Raw genomic sequence first — 22,605 nt, forward strand, 5'->3', positions numbered from 1 at the left:
TTGAAAGACCCAGCCACGTTTCATCTTCAATGCCCTTGCTGATGGAATGAGGTTTGCACTCAAAATCTCACGATACATGGCCCCATTCATTCTTTCATGTACCCGGATCAGTCGTCCTGGCCCCTTTGCAGAGAAACAGCGCCAAAGCATGATGTTTCCACCACCATGCTTTACAGTAGGTATGGTGTTTGATGGATGCAACTCAGTATTCTTTTTCCTCCAAACACGACAAGTTGTGTTTCTACCAAACAGTTCCAGTTTGGTTTCATCAGACCATAGGACATTCTCCAAAAACTCCTCTGGATCATCCAAATGCTCTCTAGCAAACTTCAGACGGGCCCGGACATGTACTGGCTTAAGCTGTGGGACACGTCTGGCACTGCAGGATCTGAGTCCATGGTGGCGTAGTGTGTTACTTATAGTAGGCCTTGTTACATTGGTCCCAGCTCTCTGCAGTTCATTCACTAGGTCCCCCCGCATGGTTCTGGGATTTTTGCTCACCGTTCTTGTGATCATTCTGACCCCACGGGGTGGGATTTTGCATGGAGCCCCAGATTGAGGGAGATTATCAGTGGTCTTGTATGTCTTCCATTTTCTAATTATTGCTCCCACTGTTGATTTCTTCACTCCAAGCTGGTTGGCTATTGCAGATTCAGTCTTCCCAGCCTGGTGCAGGGCTACAATTTTGTTTCTGGTGTCCTTTGACAGCTCTTTGGTCTTCACCATAGTGGAGTTTGGAGTCAGACTGTTTGAGGGTGTGCACAGGTGTCTTTTTATACTGATAACAAGTTTAAACAGGTGTCATTACTACAGGTAATGAGTGGAGGAAAGAGGAGACTCTTAAAGAAGAAGTTACAAGTCTGTGAGAGCCAGAAATCTTGATTGTTTGTTTCTGACCAAATACTTATTTTCCACCATAATATGCAAATAAAATGTTAAAAAAACAGACAATGTGATTTTCTGGATTTTTTTTTCTCAGTTTGTCTCCCATAGTTGAGGTCTACCTATGATGTAAATTACAGACACCTCTCATCTTTTTAAGTGGTGGAACTTGCACTATTGCTGACTGACTAAATACTTTTTTGCCCCACTGTATATATATGTATATATATATATATATATACATATATATATATATATATATATATATATACATACAGCCCAGACCAAAAGTTTGGACACACCTTCTCATTTATAGATTTTTCTGTATTTTCATGACTATGAAAACTGTAAATTCACACTAAAGGCATCAAAACTATGAATTAACACATGTGGAATTATATACTTAACAAAAAAGTGTGAAACAACTGAAAATATGTCTTATATTCTAGGTTCTTCAAAGTAGTCACATTTTGCTTTGATGACTGCTTTGCACACTCTTGGCATTCTCTTGATGAGCTTCAAGAGGTAGTCACCGGGAATGGTTTTCACTTCACAGGTGTGCCCCGTCAGGTTTAATAAGTGGGATTTCTTGCCTTACAAATGAGGTTGGGACCATCAGTTGTGTTGAGCAGAAGTCTGGTGGATACACAGCTGATAGTCCTACTGAATAGACTGTTAGAATTTGTATCATGGCAAGAAAAAAGCAGCTAAGTAAAGAAAAATGAGTGGCCATCATTACTTTAAGAAATGAAGGTCAGTCAGTCCAAAAAATTGGGAAAACTTTGAAAGTGTACCCAAGTGCAGTTGCAAAAACCATCAAGCGCTACAAAGAAACTGGCTCAAATGAGGACCACCGCAGGAAAGGAAGACCAAGAGTCACCTCTGCTTCTGAGGATAAGTTTATCTGAGTCACGAGCCTCAGAATTTGCAGGTTAACAGCAGCTCAGATTGGAGACCAGGTCAATGCCACACAGAGTTCTAGCAGCAGACACATCTCTACAACACCTGTTCAGAGGAGACTTTGTGCAGCAGGCCTTCATGGTAAAATAGCTGCTAGGAAACCACTGCTCAGGGCAGGCAACAAGCAGAAGAGACTTGTTTGGGCTAAAGAACACAAGGAATGGACATTAGACCAGTGGAAGTCTGTGCTTTGGTCTGATGAGTCCAAATTTGATATCTTTGGTTCCAACCACCGTATCTTTGTGCGACGCAGAAAAGGTGAACAGATGGACTCTACATGCCTGGTTGCCACCGTGAAGCATGGAGGAGGAGGTGTGATGGTGTGGGGGTGCTTTGCTGGTGACACTGTTGGGGATTTATTCAAAATTGAAGGCATACTGAACCAGCATGGCTACCACAGCATCTTGCAGCGGCATGCTATTCCATCCAGTTTGCGTTTAGTTGGACCATCATTTATTTTTCAACAGGACAATGACCTCAATCACACCTCCAGGCTGTGTAAGGGCTATTTGACGAAGAAGGAGAGTGATGGGGTGCTACGCCAGATGACCTGGCCTCCACAGTCACCAGACCTGAACCCAACGGAGATGGTTTGGGGTGAGCTGGACCGCAGAGTGAAGGCAAAAGGGCCAACAAGTGCTAAGCATCTCTGGGAACTCCTTCAAGATTGTTGGAAGACCATTTACGGTGACTACCTCTTTAAGCTTATCAAGAGAATGCCAAGAGTGTGCAAAGCAGTCATCAAAGCAAAAGGTGGCTACTTTGAAGAACCTAGAATATACGACATATTTTCAGTTGTTTCACACTTTTTTGTTAAGTATATAATTCCACATGCGTTAATTCATAGTTTTGATGCCTTCAGTGTGAATTAATTTACAATTTTCATAGTCATGAAAATACAGAAAAATCTTTAATTGAGGTGTGTCCAAACTTTTGGTCAGTACTGTGTATATATATATATATATATATATATATATATATATATATATATTCACAAATTTTTGAGCCCGTGGATCCATTATATGTCCATTTTGCAAGCCGGGGAGAAAATCTCGCCATACGCATGTCATACGGATGTCACACAGATGCTTACATGTGAGAAAATCGCAGCCTCGCACTGCACACGGATGACATATGGATCACAGTTCAGGGACCATTTCCGCGATTATCGTCCGTTTAAAACGGACCGATTTTTTATATGTTGTGTGTGACTCCAGCCTAAAGGAGAGCCCCCAACATTAAACATAATGGTATTTTACTTACTGATCAGAAGGGTTCTGATTGTCAGGACTTTGCAAAAGAACAGGGGCAGCAGCATTTTTTCCCCCTCCATAGCAGCACTGCCATCTATCTGCAGTGTAAGGAAGTGCAACACAGCCCTGTGTATGTGAACGGAGCAGCTCCCTGTACAGCAGTGCCACTTTGACAGTAAAAATGATGAAGGAGAATTGACCCCAGAACTGAGCGTTTTTACACCATTGTATAATAATTGGGAATATCCCTTTAAAAAAAAAATAATATCTGCAGATTATTTTACCTTTTTTATTTCCCTACGGTTGGATTTTTTTTTTAATTTTTGCAAGGTTGTTTCCACCAATCTCTCACATCGGGAAACAATGTACAGTCTGAGTTATGTCAACGCTGCAGTTTTTTACTTGGAACCAGAGGTGACTCCAGGTCACCAATAAGCTGCAACCTTAGAAGATAGACTTTTCAATGACTGTCCAATAACATGGAAAATCTGATGATTCATAACCTGTCCAGTCCCTTTTAGGCTTCATTCATTTATATGTTCAGTTTTAAAGCTAAAGTCTTAAACAGGTAAAGTTTTACTTTTATTCTACTTCCACATATGTAGCAAATATTTTATATGTACCTGCCTGAAATCGGCTGGGCAAGGAGATCGGCAAGCTGGAAAGCCCCAAGGCAAATGTTAGGATTTGTATCAGCTTTTTATTAGTATGCTTTGGGGTAGTGTGATGCCACCTGCAGGTCATTTTCCTTACTGTAGTTTTATGAAAATTAATGTTTAAAATGTATTTTGTGATCACATCATGGATGTGTGGTTTGTTTGGCTATTTTCTTGCTGAAGGGGGCAAGTTTACCTTTCAAATAGTGTATCATTTGTGCGTGTGGGTGCAGTATGAACAGAGATACAAAGGAATCACCGAAAAAGAGTGTTTTGAAATAATATAGGATTACAGAATAGATAGACATGTTAATGAAAAAAAAGATGTCAGCTGTACGTTCTTTGTATGCTGCTTTAGGCCTCATTCACATGTTTTTATCTAAACACCTATGTGAAAATCAGACCATGTCCCTGCACAGTCAGACATTACACAGTACACAGCAGGGGAACATTTATAACATTATCTTAGCACAGGAACATTTTATTTAACACACCCAATTGTGGAACTTATTATTATTCTAAGAACTATTGATTAAAATTGATGAAGCAACCTATACTATGCAAAAGACACTTTTTTTCTTGCAAATACATTTCCATATAAATGAATCAATTAAATGTTTATGTCACTAGTTTCAGAATAAAAAATAAGATTACCTCTCTGGTGCAGGAGACTTGAGATTGCCATCATTCCATCCAGTATCTGGTGTTTGATCATTTCCATCTCCAGCGTACTGGGCAGGAGGGACACTGATAGTGAGTGGGAGTGACTCCATACTACGGTGTAACCCTGATAATTTGGGGTACATTCTAAGGTTACTCAGTCCCTGGGAAAAGCTGGCTGAATTGATGTTTAATATAGGAGCAGGGCTAGGTGTCAGACAAGCAACACTTGTAGGGAAGTCTAGCTGTTTATTTGGCAATTCTGGAACAGAAGGAGTAAAATCTAGGCTGTTTGAGTTGACTTTATCTAGATTTGATAAGGTTGGTGTCTTCATGAAAGGTTTTGTGATTGCCCTAGAAGAAAAGATTAAAAATAATCAAGGAAAAAAAGATTTGTATATAGATAAAATATGAAGACATTTTCAGCAAGCCAGGCCCACCTCTGAGGCGTAGTTTGTGCTGCTTCCTTCACATTTACTTCTACTTCATTTTTTGTGTTTGTTCGGCACTCTGTGTCTTGAGCTACAGCCTTTGCTTTAGCCTTCTCTTTTTCACGATCAGTTTGGTTCACTCCCAGTCGCCCTCCGCCAACTTTTGATGGCTCCTTAAGACGGGAAGATGGCGTCCCCAAATGCTTTCCTTGCACTGGCACAAGACTTGCATCCACACTGCTGCTCAGTGGCCGGCTGGCACTTCTACCTCCAGTAACACTAATAGAGCTAGATTTGGCAGGCCGCGGAAGGCTACGGTACTGTATATTTGTGCGGGCAGATGGAGAAAGGAATCCAGGCTCTGGTCCCCCCGAGACGTCTAAGCTAGTCTTCCGGTTTCCACTTACAGACCCTGAAGAAGGTTTCACAGGAATCCCTGAAGATTTTGGAGTTTTTCCTAATGTTGCTGAATTACCAGTGAGTGGAGAAGACGGTGCAATGGGTTTCTTGTAGCCAAAAGTTGACCCTGGACGAGCAATACCTGAGGGTGGTTTCTTGGCATCAGGTGAGCGTGGATCTCGTCCTGCATCAGAAGATGACCTCTGCAGCCCAGCAGTTTTTATGGTCAGTTTACACTTATCAGTTGCTTTCTGTTCAGGCTTAGCTGTTGAAAAATAACACATATCAAATAAGATCAAATATCGATCAAATATGCTGTACAACAAGAAATGAAACTCAAATTAGTTAATTATGATTATAATTCTTAACATGCATTATAGATTTAGAGTTTGTGCCATCATCTTTCTTCCAAAGTGTACAGCTCCCTAGTTCCTGACTGGTTGCTGGGGGGCCGGGTGGTGGTCGATCCTATTTAACTGGCAGTTTGATATAGCAGCATCATCTCACTGCTGGCCTGAACCGTGTGTATTCCAATTCTAATATGTCTGGCAGCTTTGGAAGGACAATGGGACTGCAGCTGCCAGCAATTAGGAACTATCCGCGCGCTCCACCTATCGCAGCAGTGGTTATGTCAGGCACATGGGACGTGGCGGCTGCATCACATGTAAAAAGGGAGGATCAGGGATATGGCTTTGGGATGGAATGGAGTATAAGGGTGAGTGCATCGCATTTACTAATTGTAGCTGCATTGCTGCCAGTAAGGAAACTTTTAATTTAAAGGGGACCTGTCATTAAGGGAATGCTAGTGATGAGCGAACGTCCTCAGATAAGGTGTTATCTGATCACATTCTGGTGCTAACCGAGTGACTTCGGCGAGCTCGAATATTATGTACGATTCCCCGCCCCTGCATGCCTTGTGGCAGTTAGACAGCCGCAACACGTGCAGCGATTGCCTAACAAACAGCTGACCCCTGCATATGTTGCGGCTGTTGAACAGCGCTGAGACATGCAGCTGTGGGGACTCGAACATTTTTTGAGCACAACAAAAAGACTTGATTAGCGCCCGAGCGTGCTCTGATAACATCTTATCCAATCACATTTCCTCATAGGTAGAGAACTTACCAATCCAATGACATCCCACAGCTTCTCCCTGCCCCACTTTAATTGATTGACAGGTCTCCTCCATGTGTGTACATACGGAGAGATCTATCAATCAACCAAAGCGTAGCATGGAAACGCTAGCCAGGGACGTCATCAGCTGACTTCTCAAACTAGGTTTCCTCTGAAATACAGCAGCATGCCAGGCTGTGATTCATGCTGCCCGTGGTTTGGGCAGTTTTAATCTGGGGAACCCCTTTTAATACATAGATATTTTGTCAATTTAAAAAGTCAAATATGTCCTAAAAGTTTATTAATAGGACAGGAATATTTACAAAAACTCCCCACTGTATTTTAGTATTTTGAGTTGCTAACTGTGGCTGTGTGCACACATTGCAATTTTGCAGCGTTTTTGCCTAGCGGATTTGTCACAAAATCCAAACGCTGCAGATCCGCAAGTGATTTACAATACAATGTAAATCAATGTGAAAAAAAAAACGCTGTGCTGATGGTGCGGAAAATTCCGTGCGGAAACGCTGCGGATTAAAAGAAGTAGCATGTCACTTCTTTTTTGCGGATCTGCAGTGTTTTTGTACCCATTCCATTATAGAAATCCGCAGGGGTAAAAAACGCAGTAAATCCGCACAAAATCCGCAGCAAAAGCGCACAATATCCGCACAAAAAACACGACAACTCCGCACCTGCGTTTTCTGCCAAGAGATGCAGAATCCGCACCAGAAATTCCTAAGCCTAATCCACAACATGTGCACATAGCCAAAGAGTTTCCTGATGCCAGCAAAGTAAATGAGAATCCTGAAGTCTCATGTGCATGTTCCTTATTTGTGACTTGCAGATTTAGTGCAGATTTAATTCTAATGCATGAGAATTCTTTCAGCGTTTTTTCACCCATTGACTTCAATGCAGTCAAAGACGCTATAAAAACAGTCTGAAAATGAGAAAAAGTGTGGGCAGTGTTTACTTTATTAAAGTATTTTTCTTTGTGTATTTTTATACACACATACCTTCCCAGCCTGATAATATCAGCTCACATCTGTCTGCTTTACCTTTGCTGATTGAAAAAAATGTTTTTTTTTAATTTGTTTATTACGTAAATAAATGTAAAATAAACTCCACACGCAAGGCACTAATGTGTTGTGGGGTCGTGAAATTATATTTCTGCCGGATATCTATCTATCCATCTATCTTCAATTTATATAAGCTTTTTCTTTCAACTAGCTTTATAAGCTACAACTAGCGATCATTGGTGAAAAACGCATCAGAAAATGCACATATTGTCAGCTGCGTTTTTCCTGCCAAGAGATGCAGAAATGGCACAGAAATGTCTGCATCCAAATACACAACATGTACACATATCCTTAGCAGATCGGTATAACATCAGCATTTCGTACCTCCTTTAGAAACTGTTTGTCCAGTTTGGGTAATAGGAGATGTAACACCAACCGGAGGGTTTTTTCCTTTCCGCAATGGCTGTCCTAGACTGACAGGTTTTTTAACATCAGATTTTGGAGTATCATCATTTTTATCTCTGCGCCAGCGGGAGGAGCCATGCTCTGACTTTAGGCTTCCGCTGTCATACTCCATCCTGCGTGGGCCTCGCTCTTCAGATTCACTGTGCCAGCTTAATCCACTCTCAACCAGTGAGCGTTTTTCAGAATCAGTGCGTAGCTGTGGAGAAAATGAACACATACACATATGTAAGAATGGATATTTAACATGTCATGTTACAGTGAGGCCATCAGCCAAAACGGTCAGTATAAACTAAGCACAAAGTCTTGGAGGGTGTATAGCCGCTAGAAATATCTCTTTAGTGTCGTAATCACTGCCACAATTCTGGAGAAACTGACATTAACCCCTTAAGGACAATTTTTTTGTGCTGAAAACACCCAACCCCCCCCCCCCCCTGGGCTTATACACGAGTCATGGTACAGAAAGCCAGTGGGGAAGGGGGGCCGCGAGGCAGCATGTGACAGGAGCCGGCTCACATATCATACTCACCTACCTGTGCATCCTTGGTGCTGGCACTGCATCTGCCTGTCTGCAGCTCTTCCTGCCGAGTGGTCACGTGGTACCGCTCATTAAGGTGATGAATATGGACGCGTCTCCACTCCCATAGGCATGGAGCGCATATTCATTACCTTAATGAGCGGTACCACGTGATCGTTCGGCAGGAAGAACTGCAGGCAGGCGCCGGCGGCCAGAAAAAGATGCAGTGCCAGCACCGAGGGCGCGCAGGTAGGTGAGTAGGATGTTTTGATTTTTTTTTCATTAGGAAACATGCACACAGAGATAGGGGATAAGGAGGCATGCATACCAGGACAGGGAAGGGGGAGGCATTCATAGCAGGGCAGGGAAGGGGGAGGCATGCATACAGGGACAGGGATGGGGAGGTATTCATAGCAGAGCAGTTAAGGGGGAGGCATGCATACAGGGACAGGGATGGGGAGGGATGCATACAGGGACAGGGATGGGGAGGCATGAATATAGGGACTGAACGGGGGAGGCATTCATACCAGGACAGAGGAGTCATGCACACAGGGATGGGGCGGCATTCATACCAGGACGGGGAAGGGGGAAGAATGCATACAATGACAGGGACAGGGAAGGCATGCATACAGGGACTAAACTGGGAGGCAGGCATACAGGGACTGAACCGGGGAAACATTCATACCAGGACAGGAAATGGGGGAGGCATGCAGATAGGGACAGTGACGGGGAGGAATTCATACCAGGACAGGGAATGGGGAGCCACACATAGCAGGACAGGGATGGGGGGACAATGCATACCCGGCTTATACTCGAGTCATTAAGCTTACCCAGTCTTCAGTGGCAAAAGTAGGTGCCTCGGGTTATACTCAGGTCGGCTTATACTCGAGTATATACGGTAAGTGGTAAAATAAATTCAGAAATTAGTAAGAAAAAATAAAAAATTTCCTGGTGTCATTTTCAAAGAACAGTAACGTTTTCAATTTTCGGGATATAGAGCTGTGAGGGCTTGTTTTTTGTGTCCTGAGACAATGTTTTTATTTACCTATATAATTTTGGGGTAGATATGATGTTTTGGGCAGTTCCATGCTGAGGAGTATTTTCAAAAATTTTCTAATATTTTGGAAATAGTTAATTTTTTGTAAGTTGGTACTTCATTACACATGGCATAAGGTGGCAACACTGTTTCTTTCAAATTCCATATATTTTCAAGATGGCAGAGGGTTGAATGTGAACACCTACTGTTCTTACTGGAATCATACAGTAACAGGCTATATTGGTAAGTGGATTACTATTAACTAGCAACATGCATAACTGAAGTTCAGTAAATATAAAAGAAGTACCGTACTGTTAGGAAACCAAAATACTATAATATCTTTGGTTCTGTAAGATTATTGTTTACCAGAAATTTTGCACATATCCATTGTAGACTTTTTCTCAGTAATGTTTGTAGACTTTTTCTCAGTAACGTAAGTTACCAAAAAGGTAAAAAAGTATTGCTTCTCCTTGTGGAGAGTGACATGTTAAGCATGTCGAGGTGAGGAGACTTAAAGCTGCAATGCTCCTCTGGGAAATATGCAAATTGTCTCTTCGGAGAGGAAGAGGACTAGAACTCTAGTGCCACCTATTGGAAGTAGCAATCCTAACAGTCAATGTTGACCCTTTAACGAGCCTTGTCACATGACTTAGGATAAGAGCCAAACCAGATCTCAATTTGCAGACACTGTGTTTCGGGGTACTGTCACTCATCAGTGCAAAGATCTGGTTTGGCTTGGATCCCGGTCAGACACCTCTCACACAGCCAAACCAGATTAAAATTTAGTCTACATTATGTAATTGATCAACGGTCATATTTTGTCATCAAAATTTTCACTCTGCAAAAATGTTGACAACTGAAGTATGAATATTGATTGATTACATTTTTATACAAAATTTTAGTCTACATTATATGTAGTTTACACCAATGAATTCACATGCAGCCTATGTTTTGTCTAAATAATGTCACTTTGCCTTCTCAAATATGAACAGTGAGAAACACTTTCTTTCTTTTGTAACGTAAGTTACTATATTGTGTTGTAACGCGAGTTACCTACATTTCTTGTAATAAAAACTGTTGCATTTAACTTGAAAGGTTAAAATAAATTTGTTAAAGTTGCTTGGACTATGGTGTTTTAATACAATAAAAATAGTGCTTCTCCCGTTTACCAGAACAGAAAATTTGCCAGTCTCATGATATGGACAATTGCCTTTCCTTTTTGTGTAACGTAAGTTACCAAGTAATAACACTGTATTTTGTATTTAATTTGTATCGTTGAAAAATCAAATTGTGTTGAAATCTATTGAGAATAGTATAATGTGCAAAATACAGTATAGACCAAAAGTTTGGACAAACCTTCTCATTTAAAGATTTTTCTGTATTTTCATGACTATGAAAATTGTAAATTCACACTGAAGGCATCAAAACTATGAATTAACACATGTGGAATTATATACTTAACAAAAAAGTGTGAAACAAATGAAATTATGTCTTATATTCTAGGTTCTTCAAAGTAGCCACCTTTTGCTTTGATGACTGCTTTGCACACTCTTAGCATTCTCTTGATGAGTTTCAAAAGTTAGACTCCGGGAATGGTTTTCACTGCACAGGTGTGCCCTGTCAGGTTTAACCCCTTCATGACCCAGCCTATTTTGACCTTAATGACCTAGCCATTTTTTGCAATTCTGACCAGTGTCCCTTTATGAGGTAATAACTCGGGAACGCTTCAACGGATCGTAACGGTTCTGAGATTGTTTTTTTGTGACATATTGGGCTTCATGTTAGTGGTAAATTTAGGTCAATAATTTTTGCGTTTATTTGTGAAAAAAATGGAAATTTGGCTAAAATTGTGAAAATTTCACAATTTTCAAATTTTGAATTTTTATTCTGTTAAACCAGAGAGTTATGTGACACAAAATAGTTAATAAATAACATTTTCCACATGTCTACTTTACATCAGCACAATTTTGGAAACAAAATTTTTTTATGCTAGGAAGTTATAAGGGTTAAAATTTGACCAGCGATTTCTCATTTTTACAACTAAATTTACAAAACCATTTTTTTAGGAACCACCTCACATTTGAAGTCGGTTGAGGGGTCTGTATGGCTGAAAATATCCTAAAGTGACACCATTCTAAAAACTGCACCCCTCAAGGTACTCAAAACCACATTCAAGAAGTTTATTAACCCTTCAGGTACTTCACAGCAGCAGAAGCAACATGGAAGGAAAAAATGAACATTTAACTTTTTAGTCACAAAAATGATGTTATAGGAAATTTTTTTTATTTTCCCAAGGGTAAAAAGAGAAACTGGACCCCAATCCTTATTGTACAATTTGTCCTGAGTACGCCGATGCCTCATATGTCGGGGGGAACCACTGTCTGGGCGCACAACAGGGTTCTGAAGGGAAGGAGCGCCATTTGACTTTTTCAATGAAAAATTGGCTCCAATCTTTAGCGGACACCATGCCGCGTTTGGAGAGCCCCTGTGTGCCTAAACATTGGAGCTTTCCCACAAGTGACCCCATTTTGGAAACTAGACCCCCAAGGAGCTTATCTAGATGCATAGTGAGCACTTTGAACCCCCAGGTGCTTCACAAATTGATCCGTAAAAATGAAAAAGTACTTTTTTTTTTCACAAAAAATTTATTTTAGCCTCAATTTTTTCATTTTCACATGGGTACCAGGATAAAATGGATCCTAAAATGTTTTGGACAATTTCTCCTGAGTACACTGATACCTCATATGTGGTCACAAACCACTGTTTGGGCGCACGACAGGGCTCGGAAGGGAAGGAGCGCCATTTGACTCTTGAATGAAAAATTAGCTCCAATCGTTAGCGGACACCATGTCGCGTTTGGAGAGCCCCTGTGTGCCTAAACATTGGAGCTCCCCCACATGTGACCCCATTTTCGAAACTAGACCCCCCAAGGAACTTATCTAGATGCATAGTGAACACTTTGAACCCCCAGGTGCTTCACAAATTGATCCGAAAAAATGAAAAAGTACTTTTTAAAAAAAAAAAAATTCATTTAGCCTCAATTTGTTCATTTCTACATGGGCAACAGGATAAAATGGATCCTAAAATTTATTGGGCAATTTCTCTTGAGTACACTGATACCTCACATGTGGGGGTAAACCACTGTTTGGGCACGCGGCAGGCCTCGGAAGGGAAGGAGTGCCATTAGACTTTTTGAATGAAAAATTAGCTCCAATCGTTAGCGGACACCATGTCGCGTTTGGAGAGCCCCTGTGTGCCTAAACATTGAAGCTTCCCCACATGTGACTCCATTTTGGAAATTAGACGTCCCATGGAACTAATCTAGATGTGCGGTGACCACTTTAAACCCCCAAGTGCTTCATAGAAATATATAACGCAGAGCCGTGAAAATAAAAAATCATTTTTCTTTCCTCAAAAATTATTTTTTAGCCTGCAATTTTTTATTTTCACAAGAGTAACAGGAGAAATTGGACCCTAAAAGTTGTTGTCCAGTTTGTCCTGAATACGCTGATGCCCCATATGTGGGGGGGGGAACCACTGTTTGGGCACATGTCGGGGCTCAGAAGGGAAGTAGTGACTTTTGAAATGCAGACTTTGATGGAATGGTCTGCGGGCGTCACGTTGCGTTTGCAGAGCCCCTGATGTGCCTAAACAGTAGAAACCCCCCACAAGTGACCACATTTTGGAAACTAGACCCCCCAAGGTACTTATCTAGATATGTGGTGAGCACTTTGAACCCCCAAGTGCTTCACAGATGTTTACAACGCAGAGCCGTGAAAATAAAAAATCATTTTTCTTTCCTCAAAAATGATGTTTTAGCAAGCAATTTTTTATTTTCACAACATACAGGTATATACTATATACAGGGGAGATGACACACAGCAGGTATATACTATATACAGGAGATGACATACAAGTGTATACTATATATAAGGGAGATGACAAACATGTATATACTGAGGTGAAAATGAGAGGTGTGAGGTGAAAATGAAAAGGTGTGAGTGCAAAATGAGAGGAGTGAGGAAAAATAGTGGAGTGATCAGAAAATGACAGATGTGAGGTTGAAATAACAAGTGTTAGGGGGGAATGAGAGGAGTGAGGGAGAAAATGAGAGGTGTGAGGGAGAAAATGAAAGATGTGATTGGGAAAATGAGAGGCGTGATGGGAAAATAAGAGAAGTGAGGTGCTATAACTAACCACAGATATTTACTATGCCCGGGCAACGCCGGGCTCTTCAGCTAGTAATTACATAAATGGCTGGTAGGGATCTGGTTCTTGGCTCCCTGTGGGGGAAGGTTGCCTTGTAAACACTTGCATTTTAAGCACTGAACTTTAAATTCTTACATTCATGCGCTACAGCTTTAACCAATGATATGCAGGACAATGTTATAGATCTTTGCTTTCCAGCCACAGGTCATATCGGCTCTGTATGACTAAAAAGGTGTGTTAACACATTTTTTGGCAAATTTGATATCTGTTTACAAGAGGATCCATGGCAGATCTTCGAGGATGACACTTGTAATTCTGGCGCAGATGTGTACAAATGCCATAAGATCTGCCCAAGGATTAGCTGCTGCTTAGTCATTCAATATGGCTAATCTTCAGCTTTTCTGTCCATACTCAGCAAGAAGAATTACCGAACTCATACATCTATTAGATATTTTGTTTCCCTGTTTCCGGGAATCCTCATCAAATCCTGAATGTACGAATGCACGAGAGGACCCAGACAGAAGAGGCCCTTGTACAAGTACTAAATATGGATGCCATGCAGTCCAGTAGACCATCATAATAAATCCACAATTCCGCCTGCTTTAAAGGTGGAAGTTGGCTCACTTAGCTACTGGTTATGGCTCTTGGAACAAATAGAGGGGAAAAAAAGCACAAAAATGAAAATTACTAGCTCCTTAAGGTTGAGTTCCTATGGTGAGTTGACAGGTAGTGTGAGTTGTTTGTGCTAATATGCTGTATTTGAGTCTTGACAAATGTAGTACAGGCCATTGTGACCAAACTTTGGTTTCATCTATCCATATAAAAATAGCAGTGGACAGTAGAAAATCAAGCGGGCAAAATATATAAACTAAATTAAAACACACAAAGTGCCCACGGTGCCGAATAGAATGCACATAAAACACTATCCACACTAAATGAATGAATGGCATACCATTCGGTTATAGAGTCAAAAAAAGAACCCAAGTATGGAAGTCAATCTACCAATAGAAAGGCCCATAGAAAGTAATAATAATAAAATTAATAACAGAGAGTAATAATAGTAGTGTAGATGTACCATATAAAAAATAAAAGGACGAAGTCAAAAGATGACAGAAAAATAAAATGCCTTTATTGGAAAATAGTATAAATATACATATTTGTATGGGCAATAATTGGCAACAACAATCTGTGCCTGTAACTGGAGGGAACAAAATACAAAAGTGTATATACAAAAATAATATTAGATTATAATAGTGGTAACGGACTAACAGGAGGTAGGGTAAGTATATAAGAAATATAAAATAATACTAGTAGAAAATATATATATATTCTGACACTCTAAAAGTCTGGCTCTGCATAGATAGTATGAGGTAGCATATGTATGTACAAAGGAATATATATAAGTATTATATACACAAAAGTGTATGTATATGTACATAAAAAGTATAACCGTTGTGCAAAAACTAAAAAAAGGAGAATGGAAAAATGGTATATGAAAAATATATATATATATATATAATAAAACGGTGAAAAAATGAAAAATTGTATATATATGAGTAAAATATATATAAATAATCAAAATACAACCAATATGTGCAAAATAAAAAACCAGGATAAAAATTATAATATAAACAATGTGTGAAAAAATAAATAAATAAAAATAAACAAGTGTATGTGAAAATATATATATATATATATATATATATATATATATATATATATGTATATATATATAAAACTAGGGGACTATGAATGAATAAGGGGAAACAGTGTGTGTATATGGAAGAGTGTATGAATCCTATATGCTGGTGCACTACAAAGAAAGGCCAACAAAAAAAGTGCCAAATGACCGAAGAATGTAAGGTCAGAGAGACCAATAGAGGCTGACACCTGTGATAAATATGTCAGTATATACTAAAAGAATAAAGTGCAGAGTGCATATGTGCAGGGTAAATCCAAAAACGCCAGAACCATATACTCCAGAGCCATATACTAAAGACAGCAGCAAAGCCCAGAACAATTAGTATAAGAGTAATTAGTATAAGAGAACAAGGTACTAATAAACGCAATATATTGGATTACCTCCTCCTGATGCCGCCCGAGCCTCCAGATACAGTGCACCCCGACGCGCGTTTCGGACTCAGTCCTTCGTCAGGGGGTGATGCACTGGAGGAACCGGAGGTCTGTTTATATCATGGGGGATAACGCTAATGGACAGAGCAGAAGCATGGCGGCGCATGCGCGACCAAAAGACCCGGAAGTGCACGAGGGCACCATGCAGCCCGGCAACCGCCAGGACACCCATGAAGCCGGACGCGTCACCAAGGGGACCCGGCCCGCGCACGCGCACAACATATAATAAAGGATACCGCTGATGAAAGGAGCTGAAGCTTAGCGGCGCATGCGCGACCCAGAGACACAGAAGTGCACGACGGCGCCATGCAGCCCGGCAACTGCCAAGACAAAACATCGGCCCTTTTCCATTTTGTAATTTTTTTATTAATGTAAAAAGGACAATATACATGTTGTTTTTTTTCCTCTAAAATACAAAGGAAATGTGTAATCTTTAACTTTAGCCCTTTAGAGATCATTTCATCTTCAACTTGTTTAATTGTTCAAAATGACAGTAACTTTGAATTTTTACCATGCCATTGTATATGCTTGTGTGCAGAGTCTGTATGTGTGTGATATATGCATATACAGTACAGAACAAAAGTTTGGACACACCTTCTCATTTAAAGATTTTTCTGTATTTTCATGACTATGAAAATTGTACATTCACACTGAAGGCATCAAAACTATGAATTAACACATGTGGAATTATATACTTAACAAAAAAGTGTGAAACAACTGAAATTATGTCTTATATTCTAAGTTCTTCAAAGTAGCCACCTTTTGCTTTGATGACTGCTTTGCACACTCTTGGCATTCTCTTGATGAGCTTCAACAGGTAGTCACCAGGTAATGGTCTCCCAACAATCTTGAAGGAGTTCCCAGAGATGCTTAGCACTTGTTGGCCCTTTTGCCTTCACTCTGCGGTCCAGCTCACCCCAAACCATCTCGATGGAGTTGAGGTCTGGTGACTGTGGAGGCCAGGTCATCTGGCGTAGCACCCCATCACTCTACTTCTTGGTCAAATAGCCCTGGAGGTGTGTTTGGGGTCATTGTCCTGTTGAAAAATAAATGGTCCAACTATACGCAAACCGGATGGAACAGCATGCCGCTGCAAGATGCTGTGGTAGCCATACTGGTTCAGTATGCCTTCAATTTTGAGTAAATCCCCAACAGTGTCACCAGCAAATCAGCCCCACACCATCACACCTCCTCCATGCTTCACGGTGGGAACCAGGCATGTAGAGTCCATCCGTTCACCTTTTCTGCGTCGCACAAAGACACGGTGGTTGGAACCAAAGATCTCAAATTTGGACTCATCAGACCAAAGCACAGATTTCCACTGGTCTAATGTCCATTCCTTGTGTTCTTCAGCCCAAACAACTCTCTTCTGCTTGTTGCCTGTCCTTAGCAGTGGTTTCCTAGCAGCTATTTTACCATAAAGGCCTGCTGCACAAAGTCTCCTCTTAACAGTTGTTGTAGAGGTGTGTCTGGTGCTAGAACTCTGTGTGGCATTGACCTGGTCTCTAATCTGAGCTGCTGTTAACCTGTGATTTCTTAGGCTTGTGACTCGGATAAACTTATCCTCAGAAGCGGAGGTGACTCTTGGTCTTCCTTTCCTGGGGCGGTCCTCATGTGAGCCAGTTTCTTTGTAGCGCTTGATAGTTTTTGCCACTGCACTTGGGGACAATTTTTCGGACTGACTGACCTTCATTTCTTAAAGTAACGATGGCCACTCGTTTTTCTTTATTTAGCTGCTTTTTTCTTGCCAAACTACAAATTCTAACAGTCTGTTAGAATTAGGACTATCAGCTTCCAGACTTCTGCTCAACACAACTGATGGTCCCAACCCCATTTATAAGGCAAGAAATCCCACTTATTAATAATAATAATCTTTACATAGCGCTAACATATTCCGCAGCGCTTTACACACATTATCATCACTGTCCCCGATGGGGCTCACAATCTGGAATCCCTTTCAGTATGTCTTTGGAATGTGGGAGGAAACCGGAGAACACCCACGCAAACATGGAAAGAACATACAAACTCTTTGCAGATGTTGTCCTGGGTGGGATTGGAACCCAGGATCCCAGCGCAGCAAGGCTGCAGTGCCAACCACTGCGCCACCGTGCTCCCCACTTATTAAACCTGACAGGGCACACCTGTGAACTGAAAACCATTTCCGGTGACTACCTCTTGAAGCTCATCAAGAGAATCCAAGAGTGTGCAAAGCAGTCATCAAAGCTAAAGTTGGCTACTTTGAAGAACCTAGAATATAAGAAATATTTTCAGTTGTTTCACACTTTTTTGTTAAGTATATAATTCCACGTGTGTTAATTCATAGTTTTGATGCTTTCAGTGTGAATTTACAATTTTCATAGTCAAGAAAATACAGAAAAATCTTTAAATAAGAAGGTATGTCCAAACTTTTGCTCTTTACTGTATATATATATATATATATATATATACATATCTATATACATAATTGTCTACGGGGTACTTCCATCTGTCTGTCTTTCTGTCACGGTTATTCATTCGCTGATTGGTCTCGGCAGCTGCCTGTCATGGCTTCCGCGACCAATCAGCGACGGCCACAGTCCGATTAGTCCCTCCCCTACTCCCCTGCACTCACTGCCTGGCGCCCGCTCCATAATCCCCTCACTCCGTTACCGCTGCTATTAACCCTGTGTGTCCCCGACTATTTACTATTGATGCTGCCTATGCAGCATCAATACTAAAAATATGTCATGTTAAAAATAATTAAAAAAACAAAAAACCTGCTATACTCACCCTCCGCCGCCTTTCTCGCTCCTCACCACGCTCCCGGGATCGCTCCTTTGCAAGCGGCAGCTTCCGGTTCCGTCCCAGGGCTGGTGTGCGACAAGGACCTGCCGTGACGTCACGGTCATGTGACCGCGACGTCATCATAGGTCCTGCTCACACGAGCCTTGGGACCGCAAGCTGCCGCTTGCAATGGAGCGATCCCGGGAGCGTGGCAAGGAGCGGGAAAGGCGGCGAATGGTAAGTATAGCAGGACTTCAACGGGCTATAGGTGAGTATATGTTTATTTATTTTTTTAAGTCTCTATACTACGTGGCTCTGTGCTGGGCAAGATACTACGTGGCTCTGCTATACACTACGTCGCTGGGCAATATATTACGTGGCTGGGCAATATACTACGTGGCTGGGCAATATACTACGTGGCTGGGCAATATACTACGTCGCTGGGCAATATACTACGTGGCTGGGCAATATACTATGTGACTGGGCAATATACTGTACTACGTGGGCTGTGCTATATACTATGTGGCTTGGCAATATACTACGTGGCTGGGCAATATACTACGTCGCTGGGCAATATACTACGTGGCTGGGCAATGTACTACGTCGCTGGGCAATATATTATGTGGCTGGGCAATATACTACATGGCTGGGCAATATACTATGTGGCTGGGCAATATACTACGTGGCTGGGCAATATACTACGTCGCTGGGCAATATACTACGTGGCTGGGCAATATACTACGTGGCTGGGCAATATACTACGTGGCTGGGCAATATATTACGTGGCTGGGCAATATACTACGTCGCTGGGCAATATATTACGTGGCTGGGCAATATACTACGTCGCTGGGCAATATACTACGTGGCTGGGCAATATACTACGTGACTGGGCAATATACTACGTGGCTGGGCAATATACTACGTCGCTGGGCAATATACTACGTGGCTGGGCAATATACTACGTGGCTGGGCAATATACTACGTCGCTGGGCAATATATTACGTGGCTGGGCAATATACTACGTCGCTGGGCAATATACTACGTGGCTGGGCAATATACTACGTGACTGGGCAATATACTACGTGGCTGGGCAATATACTATGTGACTGGGCAATATACCGTACTACGTGGGCTGTGCTATATACTATGTGGCTGGGCAATACGTGGCTGGGCAATATACTACGTGGCTGGGCAATATACTACGTGGCTGGGCAATATATTACGTGGGCTGTGCTATATACTATGTGGCTGGGCAATATACTACGTGGCTGGGCAATATACTACGTCGCTGGGCAATATACTACGTGGCTGGGCAATATACTACGTGGCTGGGCAATATACTACGTGGCTGGGCAATATACTACGTGGCTGGGCAATATACTACGTCGCTGGGCAATATACTACGTGGCTGGGCAATATACTACGTGGCTGGGCAATATACTACATCGCTGGGCAATATACTACGTGGCTGGGCAATATACTACGTCGCTGGGCAATATACTATGTCGCTGGGCAATATACTACGTCGCTGGGCAATACACTACGTGGCTGGGCAATATACTACGTGGCTGGGCAATATACTACGTCGCTGGGCAATATACTACGTGGCTGGGCAATATACTACGTGGCTGGGCAATATACTACGTCGCTGGGCAATATATTACGTGGCTGGGCAATATACTACGTCGCTGGGCAATATACTACGTGGCTGGGCAATATACTACGTGACTGGGCAATATACTACGTGGCTGGGCAATATACTATGTGACTGGGCAATATACCGTACTACGTGGGCTGTGCTATATACTATGTGGCTGGGCAATACGTGGCTGGGCAATATACTACGTGGCTGGGCAATATACTACGTCGCTGGGCAATATACTATGTGGCTGGGCAATATACTACGTGGCTGGACAATATACTACATCGCTGGGCAATATACTACGTGGCTGGGCAATATACTACGTGGCTGGGCAATATACTACGTGGCTGGGCAATATACTACGTGGCTGGGCAATATACTACGTCGCTGGGCAATATACTACGTGGCTGGGCAATATACTACGTGACTGGGCAATATACTACGTGGCTGGGCAATATACTACGTGACTGGGCAATATACTACGTGGACATGCATATTCTAGAATACCCGATGCGTTAGAATCGGGCCACCATCTAGTATATATATATTTAAATACATGTGTGCGGTGTATATATGCATGTGAGTAAGCATGAATGTATGTTGTGTCTGTATGCATGTGTGTATATATGATTGTGTCCGGTTTGTTTACATTTATGTATACATTCTCAAATGCAGTATAAGTATATTTATGTGTACTGAATATGCAATGCTATAAAGAAAGAGGGAAAAGTCATAGTTTCATTCTTACAGCAATAGTTGAGCTTCGTCGAGATGCAGTAGGTGTGGATGGTAAAGAGGTAAGAGAAGAACTGACGTTGCATTCCTCAGAGCTGAGATTTCCCGATGCATCACTCAGGCCACTGCTTATGGAGCTGCTCTCATCCCAACTGCAAAAACAGCACAGTGCTATAGTTATCCGTGATTCCGCATAACGGCTTTTACTTTAAAATACAATTGAAAGAAATTATTCAAAACAATTTATTTAAATATGGAAAATGTGAATCAAAAAATTCTCTTGTACACTAAAGAGCTCTTATGTAATCACAATATGCTATACAAAGTATAAATATTGCCAGGGTTATGGACTTATGGCTTCCCCAAAATTTCACTAAATGGCAAAGTTCCAGAAATCTCTACGTTCTCATAAGTTTTTGGTGAGTCTATGGGAGCCTTGTTCTGGCCCCGTTCTGGCTCTCATAGACTTACATTGAGTTGTGACTGGCCCAGCAAACACTGGAGCGATCCGACAAGTCACAACCTGCTGGAGACCAACATGGGTGGCGCAGGGAAGAGCTGAAGACAGCAGCTGGTACGTATAAGACTGGGGGCACGAACTAATAACACTAGTCTAGCGCTGTAATGGAGCGGTGCTTATCTTTCAGGTCGGACCAGGGGCTTATCCACAGCATTATAGAATGCTGTATATCGGCCCTGAAAGGCGGTGGCCACATCTTATATAGGCCAAATCTGCTGACAGGTTCCCTTTAACATATGTATAGAAGTTACTATAAGTGTAGTGGTCGGCAAACAGTATTTTCCATGCAAACTTCAGAGCGGTGTGTGGGGGAAGCAAGAGATATTTATGATGAGACCAATCAAATCTAAGTGAAACTTTGAGGATATGAAATCCATAACTCTAGGCATAAACACATTTTTTTAGTTTTGCCAAAACTAAATGAAAATGTGATTATTTTTAAGGTCAGATACATATTAATCTTTAATACACAAAGGTTTCAGCACACTAGATTTTAACTGCATATCACAAGTACTCAACATATGAATCTAAAATCCCACTAACACGACATCAATGAGAAATCAGCAGAAGAGTAATCCCCCCAACTCTATCACTCCCCAAGCCGGGCGCTCCTCTACATGGAGGGTGAGAGAGCCGGAGAGAGCTATCTACTGTGTACGGTGGACTTTACTGCTGGAAGAATTTCATCTGCAAAACCAACTCTTAAACTATGAGTCTTGTTTATAGAAAGCTATAAGAATCCTTATTATAATACATGAAAAATATGACAAAAATCATATAAATATGTAAAAACAACAGAGTAATACAAATACAAGAAAAAAGGAGTGGGTATACCTGGGTAAAGTCTACCTAAATATACTGCTGGGTCTATTTGAAGTCTGTTAGATATTATATATAGAAATTCATATCATATGATAAAGACATAGTGTCATATTGATGCAAGGTATAATGACATATAATGGACTTCATGATAAAAATTCTAAATATGCATAATCCATATAAAAGATCTGGATAATTACAATTACATCCACATAAGTGATGGTTACTCAAAATATAGCACACATGAACATGATAGAACATTTTATTGTACATAATGACACTAAGTAGTCACCCCTGGAAGAAGTATTTCATTGCGAAACGCGCGTCGGGTGTGGTGGATTCCTGGCCTCCTATACTGCTGCTAAAATTACCTCTTCATATTGATCTATTGTGTCTAGTATCCTT

General features: G+C 41.4%; 1 protein-coding gene across 2 annotated transcripts in view; it reads right to left on the reverse strand.

Moving 5' to 3' along the window:
• Nucleotides 1-22,605, reverse strand: part of NAV1 (neuron navigator 1) — a 220,006-nt gene that overhangs the window by 143,474 nt on the left and 53,927 nt on the right. For both annotated transcript variants that reach the window (XM_069756486.1, XM_069756487.1), the window contains exons 5-8: nucleotides 20,875-21,013; nucleotides 7,749-8,025; nucleotides 4,852-5,506; nucleotides 4,406-4,765 (exon numbers count right to left, since the gene is read on the reverse strand). In XM_069756486.1, coding sequence (XP_069612587.1) covers nucleotides 4,406-4,765; nucleotides 4,852-5,506; nucleotides 7,749-8,025; nucleotides 20,875-21,013 — 1,431 coding nt within the window. The remainder of the gene's footprint in view (nucleotides 1-4,405; nucleotides 4,766-4,851; nucleotides 5,507-7,748; nucleotides 8,026-20,874; nucleotides 21,014-22,605) is intronic.

This window comes from Ranitomeya imitator, chromosome 3 (assembly GCF_032444005.1).
Source record: "Ranitomeya imitator isolate aRanImi1 chromosome 3, aRanImi1.pri, whole genome shotgun sequence".
Lineage (NCBI taxonomy): Eukaryota > Metazoa > Chordata > Amphibia > Anura > Dendrobatidae > Ranitomeya > Ranitomeya imitator.